Source organism: Barbus barbus, assembly GCF_936440315.1.
Source record: "Barbus barbus genome assembly, chromosome: 7".
Taxonomy (NCBI): domain Eukaryota; kingdom Metazoa; phylum Chordata; class Actinopteri; order Cypriniformes; family Cyprinidae; genus Barbus; species Barbus barbus.
Window position 1 is genome coordinate 38,570,672 of NC_136735.1, and position 14,840 is coordinate 38,585,511.

General features: G+C 37.1%; 1 protein-coding gene across 2 annotated transcripts; it reads left to right on the forward strand.

The window, feature by feature from the left end:
• Window positions 1-515: 515 nt before the first annotated feature.
• On the forward strand, window positions 516-14,834 carry LOC306873262 (transcription factor Dp-1-like). 2 transcript variants are annotated; one of them, XM_079422414.1, is made up of 13 exons: window positions 516-677; window positions 1,326-1,418; window positions 1,817-1,886; window positions 3,507-3,573; window positions 5,289-5,398; window positions 7,050-7,159; window positions 7,444-7,606; window positions 8,834-8,980; window positions 9,052-9,120; window positions 9,640-9,791; window positions 11,142-11,308; window positions 11,432-11,486; window positions 13,333-14,834. In XM_079422414.1, the coding sequence occupies exons 3-13, from the start codon at window positions 1,875-1,877 to the stop codon at window positions 13,448-13,450; spliced, it is 1,170 nt and encodes a 389-aa protein (XP_079278540.1). In that variant the 5' UTR covers window positions 516-677; window positions 1,326-1,418; window positions 1,817-1,874; the 3' UTR covers window positions 13,451-14,834. The 2 variants fall into 2 exon arrangements, with proteins under 2 accessions (XP_079278540.1, XP_079278541.1); XM_079422415.1 differs by lacking the exon at window positions 1,326-1,418 and having other exon boundaries at window positions 543-677.
• The last annotated feature ends 6 nt before the right edge of the window (window positions 14,835-14,840 follow it).

Consider the following 14,840-nt stretch of genomic DNA (forward strand, 5'->3'; position numbering starts at 1 on the left):
GCTGACGAGAAAGACACATGAACCAATGAATGTGTTTGTGTTCATCTACTTTGGAATGAGTTTTGTATCTATCTCCCAGAAAAAAAAACACTTTTGATATTATTTTCTTTTATATATTGTTCATCTTTTTATTATACATGCCATTTTTTTTATTCACAAATGTAAACTTTTGAGTAAGAACCCGCTGTCAATTTTTCTGGTTGATTATAATTCTTACGTTTTATCTTTGATGGGCATAAAAAACAAGAAATCTTTCAAAAGTCAAAAATTGCTTTCATTGGTTCATGTTGTGTTATTTACTTATTTGTTTTTTAGTTTATTTAATTTACTTTCTTCTTTGTATTATTTTTGAGATATGTTTTCCTCTATTGTTCTTGATATTGTATAGTTTTATACTTGTTATAAAGTATTTTGCCATTAATAAAAAAAAATAAAAAAGTTTAGAGTCTTTCGATGCGTTACGTGCGGAGTTGTGAATACGCGCTGACGTCACACCGCGCGTATCCAATCAGCGCGCGTCCTCACGGGACACCGCCAAGCTCAGTTTGACTGCTGTGTGTAGCAGCTGAGGCGGCTCGCGCTGACGCTCCGATTCCGGCGCGATAAATACAGATTTCGTCCATCTAACTGTACATATCAGCGCGAGTTATGACACGGCTGTGAGCGGGCTGGCTAAGGTGAGAGAAAGGGCGACGATCAGCGTGTGTTAATGAAGTTTGTGTGTCGTGTGTGAGTGTAACGCAAGTGGAAGCGTTAGCTCGCTAGGTTCGGTTAGCTTAGCTGTAGCCGCGTCGAGCTAACGCGATATATAGTTATCTAACGTTAATAAGGAGCGAACGACGCGTCTACAGCGCGACGCGAGGATGATTCGCACGCTTCATCTGAACACAAAACGAGTCAGAAAGTGCGACTTCTGTTTGTTTATGTTTACAGCACGCGCGTTACTCACTGATAAATACTCATCTTAATCTAATCAACATGGGTTTGAGCTTATTAAACATGCATTAATAACCACATATCTGACTCTGCGAGTTTGCATGGTTGGGTAATTTATAATGTAGGTCATCTGTCATCAGTTTAGTCAGTTGTGACTGTCTCCTCATCATCATCCTCATCATCATCTTCCTCCTCTCCCTCCTCTTCCTCATCTTCATCATCCTCCAGTGTTTTTAACAGCTCTCTTTTGTTTAAATGCGAACTCTAAAGCATTCGTCCGTGTTTTTTTCGTTTGGTCTGTTTTATAAATCCACAAAGCCGTTGCACTGCTCAGATGCGACGAATATCAGAGTAAACAACGATTCTTTCTGAATGTGTTTGCTGAATAGGGACTGATGACGTCACCTGGAAGGAAAGTGGAATGAGTCTCAGGAGAATATTGTTAAGTGTCTTTCAGAAGTCAGAAACAGCTGTATTGCCAAGTAGGTTTGTTTTAGTGTCGCAAGCTTCCAGTACACAGAGACCGCAACAACACATAATGAGAAATAACATGTGAATATAGTACAGTATATAAACTAAATATTGAAAAAGAAAATAAATATGCTATAGATAAAATAGAATAAGATGTAGGGATTTACTAGGCTGTACGGTGGTTAATAAATAAATATAAGGTTATTGCATGTGTTTTATTGCACTATGGGGAGAACATTTAACTGTTCCTGAGGTATGTGGAAACTATATGCTAAACTGTATATACTATTAAACTATATACTAAATAACATCTTAATTCAGATTAAAATGATTAGCGTCTGTTTTGATGCCATGTTGTTTTTTTAAGCTTTGAAGCAGATTGTTTCATGTGTAATATTTGTGTTTTCAGCTGAACTGCCGTCACAGACCAAAGACTGAGCACACGCTCCGGTCACTGCACAGACATCATGGCGAAGGATGTGAGAATCACACACTTTACAAGATTACACACTCAAACATGTGTTTATTGCAGGGTTATTATAGTTTCATATAACTGAAAGCCATTCAAAAACACTTTTCTTCATATAAAACATTGTGTCTTTGCTAGTTGCCAAGACTAGGGATGAGGGATGTTCGTTTTTTTGACCGATTAATACAATCAGTTGCTGAAAAAATAATCACCAAACACCAATGACTTGTACATACACTATATGGACAAAAGTGTTGGGACACCCCCTTCTTTAGAAGAGAAGGCACTTCCAAAACTGGCAACAAAGATGGAAGCATAATTCATGTATTTAAAAACTGTATTTCCATCTCTGTAGCAACAGTTTTGGACGTGTCTAAAATGACTGAACCCTTATACAAGTGTGCTTAAACATTAATATTTGTACATGCGCAAAAAGCATCAAACAGAACATGAGGATTCACATGGTCATCAGCTATCCCATCATGCACCTGCAGCGTTCCTGCTATCAGAGAAAAACATCATAAAGCTAATAGCACGCGCTCTCTCTCTCTCTCTCTCTCTCTACACGCACTATATTGCCAAAAGTATTGGGTCACCCCCTTCTAATGAACATGTTTGACTACTTTAGTCATTTCTATGAGTAATTTATAACTTATTAATTTTAAGTTACATTGTGCTTTGCTCTTCTAGAATGTTATGTAAATATTTAATATTTATTTATAAATAATTGTTGTTGTGTAATTGATTTTTTTCTTTGAAAACCAAGACAAAACAGTAAAAAGCTAAATTTGAGTATTTTATTTATGCAATGGTGAAACAAATTGTCAAAATACATGGGAAAAAAACAGGAAAAACCACCTTCGGCCCAGTGCTTCATTAGTTTCAGCTTCAGCCAAGAATCTTCATTTCGGTGCATCCCTAGCCAAGACAATAATTATCTGTTGAATATAACTGAAATTAAAATTGATAAAACTATGTAAACAACAACTCTACTAAAACTTACTAAAATTAAAAGAAAAAAAAAGAAAAGAAAATATGCAAATAAAAACTTCAGAAGATTAATAAAAACTATAATAGTATCTCAGTACTAAAATAACACTGGTTTAATACAGCCTTTATTTCTTTGTTTACATAAGTTTAGTTATATTTTACATATCTAGTTTACATTTGGTAATTTTGTATTGTGGTTTAGTCTGAATCGACCATTTAAGGAAGACAATGTAAAAGTCACACACACAAGTGTGGATGAAATGAACAGATCTAGCAGCACAGAAACAGTGATGATTCTAGTTAATCCTGATGTGAGCCGTGACGATACGGGATGTTCATGTTGAGCTGAAACTGAGCTCTGTGTGTGTGGTTCTTCAGGCACTCACTGAAACTCGTCTGTTGGCTCATGTCATTATCAAAGCTGCAAGCCTTGCACATTTCATTTCTCATTACATCTCGCTTTTTCTTTTTCTTCTAAAGTTTAGATGGTTTCTATGGTTACACCAGAGATTACTAGACACAACCAGCAGCCAATTAACTCATGTTGATGTTGATTCCAGTATAACAGTATATTGATCATTATAATCTCAAAGAAGCCTTAGAGGAGAGTCATCTGCTCATGGTTCTCTCTGATCTTCAGGCTGGACTCAAAGAAACCAGTGGAGAGATAAAGCTGTTTGTCAACCAGAATCTGAGTCCAGGGAAACGTGAGTACACACTAACCATTAATCGGTTCAGTGCATGATGGGTAATGACACCTGATTCACTAAGGGTCTTATCAATAAGATACAAATTCAATAAGATTTCAATAAGAATTACAATATGCAAAATATAACCATGAAGCTTTGTGGTCTTATCGTGACATAAATCATTATTCCTGTTAACACGAGACTAGTTTAATCCAGTACTTCCTGTTAAAAGTAGAGCTCGACCGATGTATCGGTTTTGCCGATTAATCGGCACCGATAGTTGAATGCTGGAGATATTGGTTATCGGTAAAAATCAATGCCGATAGTTTTCCGGGTTGCGTTTGTTGCTGGAGCAGCTGAGAAGCTTCGCTATCATTATACAGAGCGAGAGCGCCCTCTAGAGGCGGAAATCCCTGACACCTCCTGCTGTTTGTTTTGACGTGATTTCATCATGCGCTGCACAGAGCGGGAACCTTCAGATGCAGATTTAGACACAGCCGACAGAAAATCCTGCCACGCCACATAGTTTTCCATTAAATTACATTATATTTGTCCCAAATAATTATTAATGCACATAATGACTTCACCCTAGGCTGTAAAATTGTGTATTTTTCAGCAAAATGTTTGTCTTTAGTGGCTCTAATAAAGTATGCTTCATTTATTGAGCTATAATAAAAAAAATAAATAAAAAAAAGCAAGACGCTGCGCTTTTTCTTGGTGTGTGACTAACATGTTTTGTTATTTTGATTTGATAATCATCAAGCATATATAGTCAGTGTGAGAGTATATACACAATATCCATATGTATGTAAATTCAATGCTATGGCCTACTTGTAGATAAAGATGTGCATCTTTAAGCATGAATCACACATCAGCCAGTGTGGTCCAACCTAGGTATCGGTAAAATCCACTATCGGTCAACCTCCAGTTACAAGCACACCACAACTTAAAAGGTTGGGGTCCGTAAGATGTTTTTTAAACCTTTTATTCATCAGTGACACATTAAAATTGATCAAAAGTGTCAGTAAAGACATTTATAATGTTACAAAAGATTTCTATTTCAAATAAATGCTGTTCTCTTGAACTTTCTATTCATCTATGAATCCTGAAAAATAAAATGTATCACAGTTTCCACAAAAATATTGGGCGGCACAACTGTGTTCAACATTGATAATAATCAGAAATGTTTGTTGAGCAGTAAATCAGTATATTATTATGATTTCTGAAGATCATGTGACACTGAAGACTGGAGTAATGATGCTGAAAATACAGCTGCAGATCACAGAAATACATTACAGTTTAACACATATTCACATAGAAAACAGCTAGTTGTAATATTTTACTGTATTTTTGATCATAAATGCAGCTTTGGTGAGCAGGAGAGACTTCTTTAACAAACAGTAAAAATCTTACTGACCTCAAACTTTTGGTGGTGTAGTTAACCTGGGAAGGGATAAATTCATTTTCTGAGATCACCTCAAATGACTCCTATTTTTGTTTAGAAAAATGTATAAAAGCACTTTAAGCTTGTTTTTGCTTTTTTATTGTAGCTACTTTACTGTAATTAAAACATCTGGTTGTTATAATCAGCTGAGAATGAGTTAGGAGTTACTCCTTGTTGTGCTCATGTGGTGACGGAGGCTTCCTGGCCTGCAGGGGTCGCTGTGATGAAACACACTGCACGTGTTCATCAGGACTCATGAGTGTGTGTGTGTGTGTGTGTGTGTGTGCAGCTGCAGGTGTTCTGTCCTTCCTGACGGTTCATCCGGCATCAGTCTCTGCGGTCAAACAGATTCTGCCCAAAACACTCACCGCTGCAGGCGTTAACATGCTGCCACACATGGTAAGACGCTTACAATCAATACTCCATGTTTACTGAATCCTGCTCTCGAGTCACATGACGACACGCTGACCCCTCCCACCGTCTCCATGGCGATAAGCCCTCCATTAACATTGTGTGAGGTGACCTGGGAGAGTCTGTAAGCGGATCACAGAGCGCTGGAGTCAGCAGGATTACTCTCCTCATCATCCTATTATCATAGATGCACACTCCTCACCTTTCAGTGACAATTCACTTTTTTGGGATCAAAATGTGTCATCTGTGAGATTTGCTTAGATCCAGTGAGAAAGTGTTTTTATGAGAGGGGGGGGGGCTTACAAGGGTAAATAAAGAACTGGGGCCGGTCGCATAAACTGTTTAGACAAGTCTTAAAAAGTTAGTCATCTAATTTTTTTTTTCTTCTAGACTGGTCATAACTTTTAATTCAGTTATGAAAAGGTAGATTGGTCTTATTTGTATTGGAAAAGTAAGACTAATTACCCCTTGGAAACTGCTAGTTGGTTAAACTAGTTCTTAAAACACAGTTGGGGGCTAAGTTTATGCAGCTGGCCCCTGATTGTTTCAATGAGTTTTATATAGTATTTTCTTTGCTCTTTACTTCAAAAACTGTCTAAAAGGAGTAATATTTGATGTATTTGAGGTCTGAGATGTGTGAACGGTGGAGAGAGAGGGCAAACATTTAGCGTTTTAGGTCAGCATTAGCTATGTTTCCATCCAAAGTTATGAATTAAACGTATGTGCAGAATTGGAATATTGCGTAAAACATTTGCGAATAAAGCACTGTTTCCATCCAGTGCACTGAAGAGAACAAATCCTCACTTCCTGATTAAGTTGCGCTAAATATCACGAAGAAAAACTACATTTGCTGAAGTAGGAGAAGGCACTGTATATAATAATTTGTGTATATACAATAAATCAATAAGTCATGTTATCTTATTTTCAGAGCCTGCTGTTTGAGACGCAGTTCTGGGAGTTAATTATAACGAAGCACTTTGACGAGACTTTGCTCGAGCATTTCAGAATGACCAAACTAGCATTTCAGATCCATTGGCTGGTCCAGTTTTACACTGTCCCATCACAAAGTCATGTCTTTTTTAATGCACATTAAGGAATTTATTCAGTAAAAGTGTTTCCATCGTAGTTTACGTGCAAGTTTTCTTACCTGACAAGAAATTTATCCTACTTAGTTGAGTGCATACGTTTTTTTTAATGCGCATCTTGGCGTTTCAATCCTGCGTGTTTTTATTTTTTTATTTTTTGTGATATCCCAAAAGGTGCATAAAAGTAGGTGGATGGAAACATAACGAGCTGAGTCTGTAATCTCACCTCGGCTCAGAATGCTTTTATGACGCCAGATTAATGTAAACACATTCGCTTCAACCTTTTCGAATCTTATGAATGATTATTTTAGGTTGAAGTGTGTAAGGATTTGGAAACAAGCAGAGTAGGCTGTTTCTGAAGCATGCAGCGCCACCTGCTGTTCAAAACTAACCTCAGAATCCACTCCAGAAACAATCGCCATGCAGCCGGAAAATCTCAGAATCATTTCTCCATTCGCCATGCATCGATTTATATTCCCAGCCCTACTATTTGTGTGTTGAGAATTGCAGTGATGATGAGTGTCCTGTGGTCTGGTGTGTCTCTGTTCCCGCAGGTGATAGGAACTCCTCAGAGGAGCAGTGTTCCCACCGGCCTCCTGTTAACCAGCCCACACACACCAGCCACACACCTTCAGACACAAGAGTCCTCGCCCTGGTCGACCGGGTTAGTTAACCCGCCTGCACCGTTCTGGATAGATTGAGAAGCACCTTCTTTTTTTTGGTCTCAAATAGAGATTACGATTCTCCCATGATTCTGAACTAAACAAAACAATGTGTGAGAATTGCTGCAGTCTATTTAAAAGTGTTTAATCGTTTGACAGCACGAATATTTATACATAATATAAATATAAGAATAAATATACAAGTAAATATTTTCTAAATGTACGAGTGTGTATTCATAGCTGCTTCTTTAACAAATAACCTCCTGTCATGTGACTCCTCTGGCAGGCGCAGCAGGAAGGGTGATAAGAACGGGAAGGGCTTGCGGCATTTCTCCATGAAGGTGTGTGAGAAGGTGCAGAAGAAAGTGGTGACGTCCTACAACGAGGTGGCAGATGAGCTGGTGTCCGAGTTGAGCTCCGGAGACAACAACATCTCCCCGAACGATGCGGTCGGTCCCTAACCTCACCCTCACTTCCTGTCAGACTTCCTGTCGTGTGCTGGCTTCTGTGAGAAATCACTCTCGAAGTCTTGATGCCAGAAGATGCACTTTATTATCAGCAGTGTTGGGAAAGGTTACTTTAGAAATGTAGTAGGTTACAGATAATTCCTCGATTTCTAAAAAATAAAAACATTAAATTCAAATTAATCGATAAAATCGGAAAAATCACCCAGCCCTAGTTACAGATTACAAGTTACCCTATTTAAGATGTAGTGTAACTATTACAATTGCTTTATTAAATAAATTCAATTAGAAGTAAAATTTTGTTAGGGATAAAAATCTAGCTCAGCTTCTGCTCAGACTCTAGGGAGCCCTTTTACATTACTATAAGATTACCATTAACAACAGAGCCCAAACTTAAACTCACTGTTATTAACTATAATAATCAACACTCAAAATGAAGAAATTGTATGCAAACATGTTTTTTAAATTAACTTCTAAATTATACAATTTCTATTTGCTGTTGAAATATAATAATTTACAGAGTGGCTGTCTTGTTTCATAAAAGATTTATTTGAACGTATACATTAAATAATCAAGACATCACTAACAGTTAAAGTAAATATGAAGTATAGTGTAATATTTCACAAAATGCTCTTCACTAGACTTCATTTCTCTAGCAAATAACGAGCTGTAGACACTGATGAAATGCTACGTGACTTTTTGTTTACAAGCTGTTTTAATGACGTTCTTTCTGCAATTGAAACACTGAGCGATTACGTGAGGGCTCAGATGTTCATTCATGTTTATTTTGTGTTAAAACTACACTGCAAAAAAGGCTTTTCTCAATTGGATTTTTTGCCTTGTTTTCAGCCCAGATATCTAAAAATTCTTAAATCAAGAAGTATTTTCTAGACAAGTTAAAATTCTAGTCAAAATTGAGTTGTTTCAAAATAATCTTGTTTTCTGTTTGAAATAAGATTATTTATCTGACCCCACTGGCACATTATTTAGCTTGTTCTAAGCAAAAACTCACTTAATTTCTGAAAACAAGACAATAATCATAACTTGTCTAGAAAATTCTTCTTGATTTTAAGAATATTTTGATATCTGGGCTGGAAACAAGACAAAAAAAAATCTAAGAAAGATGCATTTTTTGCAGTGCAGCCCTACTATATTGATCATACTTGATGAATTCATATTTTGGTTATTAAGCTCGTGTGCTTTCTCCTCCAGCATGTGTATGACCAGAAGAACATCCGGCGACGGGTTTACGACGCTCTCAACGTCCTGATGGCCATGAACATCATCTCCAAAGACAAGAAGGAGATCAAATGGATCGGATTCCCCACCAACTCTGCGCAGGAGTGTCAGGACCTGGAGGTCAGTGAGTCTGTGGCTTTCTGTCGGGTTTGTGTTGATGAACGCCTGTGAACCTGTCTTCTGTCCTGAAGGCGGAGCGGCAGAGACGACTGGAGAGGATCAAACACAAGCAGTCGCAGCTGCAGGAACTCATACTGCAGGTACATCGCATCACTTCCTGTCTGTCACATGAGCTTCTCGTTCATATGGACAAAGTGTACAATGAAAGAACAGTAACGTGAGGCTGTTTTGATGCTTTTGCACTTCAGTTAAAGCACAAGCCTCAGAACTGAATTCTGTTTTTCAGCATCCAGTTTAATTAAACTATATATATATATATATATATATGAACAGTTACACCTCAATTTTCATTACAGGTGTCTTATTTAACAGCGTTTGGTTTGAAAAAAAAAAATCATAATAATAATTTAAGGACAATTAAACACATTTGAACCCTGCACTTTTATTACAAATGTTTTACTTGTAATTGTTTTGTTTGTTTGTTTTTTGTATAGTGTTAGTTTTATTTAGCTGAAATTGACTATTAAAATAAGTAGTTTTGCTTGATCTGAAATGTATTTTAACTACAGAAGCCACTTTGCTTTCTCTCCTGCTGTCTGCATGTGTCGTGCTCAAGATGTTGAGTGATTCCCATTTGTCTGGTTTCTCTTGATTTGCAGCAAATCGCCTTTAAAAACCTGGTTCAACGCAATCGTCAGGCGGAGCAGCAGAACAAGAGCGCTCCATCTCCAAACACCATCATCCACCTGCCCTTCATCATCGTCAACACCAGCAAGAGAACCGTCATCGACTGCAGCATCTCCAACGACAAGTGAGCAGTCGTGTTAATTAATGCAGTTTAATCACGATTGATGGATTACATGATTGATTTCTGTCTCCTCTAATGCTCATTCTTGTTTATTTGCTGCTGTAACTAGTAGTAAAGAGATGATCAACGATCTGGCAGCACACATTAAAGAGCCTCAAAAATGCATTTAATGTTTCCGGTTTGTGATAAAACTGACAGAATATGAAACTGAGACTTTGTTTCCAATCGAAAGTCACAGCTTGTTGTGATTATTGGATGGCAGGAGCTACAAATAATGTTCACGCATCAACAGAAAACAGCACGGACTGAAAGATTGACCTTGATTTATGAATCCATATCAGTATTGATTAATAATGAGGAAAGTTAATCCAGCTCTTGTGATTTTTCGATTAATCGTTGTTTTAATTGATTCTCAAAAGCCGTGAATCGATTATTTCCGGTATTTATTTCAGCAAACATTTAACACAAGATCTGATTAAAGTGAATCTTGTTTGATTTAACGTGAAGAAACTGATATATTAGCCTGCTATTGTGCAGTCTTGAGACTCGATGTAACAACACTACTACTAATACATATTAATAAAACATTTATCCTTGAAGGAATCGCGTTTTCTTTTTCATTTGAACAGTAAACCTCTGTTGTGCAGCACTTTGATTGCCAAAAAATAAAAGTTTAGTTTCCGTTTGATTAGTATAAATGAATGTTTTATGCTTTCTTTTGATTACCAGAAAAATGAAGAGAAGCATTTTATAGGCCATATTATTGTTTAAAAAACAGGACCCTATACAACAAAATACAGGTCTGTGGCTCTTAATTTCTTTTTATTAATGAACCATTTGTAAACTGATGTTTACTGTTCATTTTTTTAGAAATATCAATAGCATTTGTATTAAAACTATATTCACTAAATGCAATCAAGCGATCGTGAATTGAATCAAGAATCGGTTTGAATTGAGAGCTTGTGAATTTAGAGCCGAATCAGGTCATGCACGGCAGAAAAGGCTGCTCTTAGTATTCCGGTCTTGTTTCTAGTCAAAATATCTAGATATTTCAAAATATTTAGTCGTGTTTCCAGGGAAATAAAACTAAATGAAGTGCATTTTGCTTCAAATAAATAAAATGATCTGCCAGAGGTGTAAGTAAAATAATCTTGTTTTAAGAGTAATTTCCTTCATCATTTTACTTGTTTTAAGGCAAAATGCAATTATTTCATTTTTTTCCCTGGAAACAAGACTAAATATCTTCTATAATCTTGTTTCTCGAGTAAATGCATCTTAAATGAATAATTTTGAGCTATTTTGACTAGAAACAGGACAAGAATAGTAAGATAAGCCTGCCTTCTGTCTCCGCAGGTTTGAGTATCTCTTCAACTTTGACAACATGTTTGAGATCCACGATGACGTGGAGGTGCTGAAGCGCATGGGCATGGCGTTTGGCCTGGAGTCGGGTCGCTGCAGCCCAGAGCAGCTAAAGATCGCCAAGACCCTCGTTCCCAAAGCCCTGCAGCCGTACGTCACAGGTGTGTGTCTCAACTCTTTTGAAGCTGCTTTGACTCAGTCTGTATTGTAGAAGTGCTATAGAAATGTGACTTGATCTGAGCTTCATGAGCGAGTGAAACGGATTTGTTTGTTTGATATTGTAGAAATGGCGCAGGGTGCCGTTAACCAGCTGATCGGAGAGCTGTCCCATGTGGCCACGTGAGTATCACATGATCTTAAAACATCATTTGATCATTTGGTTGACATTTAAGTAGCGATGCAACGAATACAAATTCTGGTCTGAAATCAAAAATTCAGTATGCACTTGGCCAAATATGTATATGTTGTTGTTATATGCATGTTAATTTTATTTAATTTCTTTATTTTCTTAAATATGTGGGTAGATAGTATTTATAGAGTTGTAACTTTTTAGTTTTAGTTACTTTTTCTTATTTGTAAGTCGCTTTGGACAAAAGCGTCTGCTAAATGACATAAGTAAGTAAGTAAAGTATATATATGCATTATATTGATCAAAATGCTCCTCAAGTTATTTTTCTAGTTTATGGTCATTGAATGTCTTTCCTGAGGTATATGTCAGCTGTTGTAGTTTATCCATGTTATGTGAAATAGACACTGACACAGAGTCAAAACACTAATTACACTTAGTGTAATTAGTCGTGGGAAGTCGTGGCCTAATGGTTAGAGAGTCGGACTCGTAATCGAAAGGTTGCGAGTTCGAGCCCCCGGCCGGCAGGAATTGTAGGTGGGGGGAGGGAACGTCCAGCGCTCTCTCCACCCTCAATACCACGACTGAGGTGCCCTTGAGCAAGGCACCGAACCCCCAACTGCTCCCCGGGCACTGCAGCATGGCTGCCCACTGCTCCGGGTGTGTGTTCACGGTGTGTGTGTGTGTGTGTGTGGATTTGTTCACTACTCACTGCTGTGTGTGTGCACTTGGATGGGTTAAACGCAGAGCACCAATTTCGAGTATGGGTCACCATACTTGACAATACGTCACGACTTTACTTTTTTTTTTCTTTTTTTCACTCCAAACACACTACCAGTCAGAAGCTTTACAGAGCATTCTCTTCTGCTCAACAACCTGCATTTCATTGATCCAAAGTACAGCAAAATTGTGAAATATTTCTATTATTTAAAATGTTTTCTCTGTGAATGTGTTAAACTGTAATTTATTTACATTTGCATTTACATTTATTCATTTAGCTGACGCTTTTATCCAAAGCGACTTACAATTGCTATATATGTCAGAGGTCGCACGCCTCTGGAGCAACTAGGGGTTAAGTGTCTTGCTCAGGGACACATTGGTGTCTCACAGTGGATTCGAACCCAGGTCTCTCACACCAAAGGCATGTGTCTTATCCACTGCGCCATCACCACCCCTTGTGATCTGCAGCTGTATTTTCAGCATCATTCCTCCAGTCTTCAGTGTCACATGATCTTCAGAAATCATAATAATATACTGATTTACTGAATGATTTAAACAGTTGAGTATTTTTAGTTTTTTCAGGATTCTTTAATGAATAGAAAGATCCATTATAGAGGATATAGAAATTAATACTTTTATTCAACAAGGATGCTTTAAATTGATCAAAAGTGATGATAAAGACATTTATAATCTTACAAAAGATTTCTATTTCAGATAAATGCTGTTCAGAACTTTCTTAAAACTTACACTTTTTTTAATATAATCCCAGCTGTTTTCAACAAAAGCTTTTTGAGCAGTAAATTAGAATATAATTTTTCTAAAGGATCATTTGAAACTGAAGACTGGAGTAATGATGCTAAAAATTCAGCTTTGATCACAGAAATAAATTACCTTTTAAAATATATTCAAATAGAAATCAGTTATTTTAAATAGTAAAAATATTTCACAATGTTACTGCTTTTGCTGTGCTTTGGATCAAATAAATGCAGGCTTGGTGAGCAGAAGAGACTTCTTTGGTAGTGCTTGACTGGTAGTGCATTTTGGGATGAAACGGAACATTTTCAGTTGCTGAAATGTTTTAGTATTCAGCCAATAACAAGGGTTTCTGTGTGCGTCCAGTGACCGCGGCGCGTCCAGCTCCAACGGCTCCCACCACAGCAGCTCCAGGGTGGAGACGCCTACATCCTACATGGAGGACGATGAAGATGAGGAAGACTTTGATGATGAGGATGATTAGGACGGGTCAGGAGATGCTGTTTCAGAGTTTGAGCTCCAGAACCCGTCTTTGGGATCACATGCAGATTCCCTTTGTTCCCCCAGTTCTTGTTTGAAGCTCCATATTGTGATCCTGCTGTAAGGATTCCCTCAAATGCTTCCCATAAATCTTCAGCTCAGTCTATTATCTTCAGTAGCTTATGAGCAGATAAGCTCCAGTGATCGGCTCTTACTTCAGGGCTACTCTTGAAGAAACTCCTGCGCTGTGAGTTACACAGGGACGTTTAGCACTGTTCGCCGAGGCTGAATTTTTCTACCGTTTTGTTGTGATTCGCTCTCAAAGGCAGCTATTTTTGATATTGGAGCTTTTTTTGGACGTTTGTCGTTACAGATGGAGCTCTGATCCCCGCAGCTCTTCAATCACAGACGTTATGAACAACTCCAAACAAACGTCCAGCCTTTTTTGTACAATGTAACAGATACTAAGGAAATATACTTTTCTTATTCATGTATAGAAATTAAACAAAGAATGATTTATATGCTTGTGTGGTTGTTTTGTGTCTGAGTGATGCGAAATAACATTATTAGATGTTTAAGAGCATTAGTATACAATATAAGAGTATACAAATGTTATTTCATTAGCAAAATATCAAGACCCTCATTAACTTAAAAAGACCCTTAAAAAGATTGAGAAAAGAATATTAGGACTAAATAGCATCAATATGATTCATATAGTCAAATATATGATAAAAAACAAATGTGTTTTCATGTGCAATAACACCAAATTTGATCTTAATTTTATTTTTAAAAAATGTTGCATTCATTCAACACCTTACTTGTTACCTTAAAATGCTTAAAATTTAAATACATTTAATGTCTATATAATCCTTAAGCAAAGGAAGGGAATTGTTTGTCTTCATAATCTTTGATATGAAAAACATAGAGACTTTTTTTTTTGTTTGTTTTAGCTTCCAATCAGTTCATTGGGGATAAAACCCAATCTTGCACACATTTTATTGTTGTTCTCGAATATTAATGCATTAGTGAAAGCTTTCTGTTGGTTAATATGGGGAATTCATGCAAAATCAGCATGTGAAAATCTCTTCATCCAGCTTTTCTTGCTTGATGTGTCAGAAGGCAATCACATCTTTGAGATATGTTTGTGGCCAAATAACATGAGTGCTAATTCTGCAATATTTTTCTTGTTTTAGACATTTATTCACTTAGCAATATTAAATAGTTTGCAGTGGAGTGTCTGCATGAGCTCCAGAATGAAAATAACAATCAAGCGGTTCATACTGTATGTGTTCGGTCACTCATGTTCTGCAGAACCTCTGATTAAATGTGACCTTGGACCACATTAGGGTCAGTGTTTTTGAGATTGAGAATAAATAATCTTTCCATTGATGTAT

Bases quoted from the DNA above. Each gene is read 5' to 3' on its own strand.
- LOC306873262 (XM_079422414.1), top strand. The intron at 8,981-9,051 runs GTCAGTGAGTCT...TCTGTCCTGAAG, and splicing joins AGGAGTGTCAGGACCTGGAG to GCGGAGCGGCAGAGACGACT. The intron at 9,121-9,639 runs GTACATCGCATC...CTTGATTTGCAG, and splicing joins TGCAGGAACTCATACTGCAG to CAAATCGCCTTTAAAAACCT.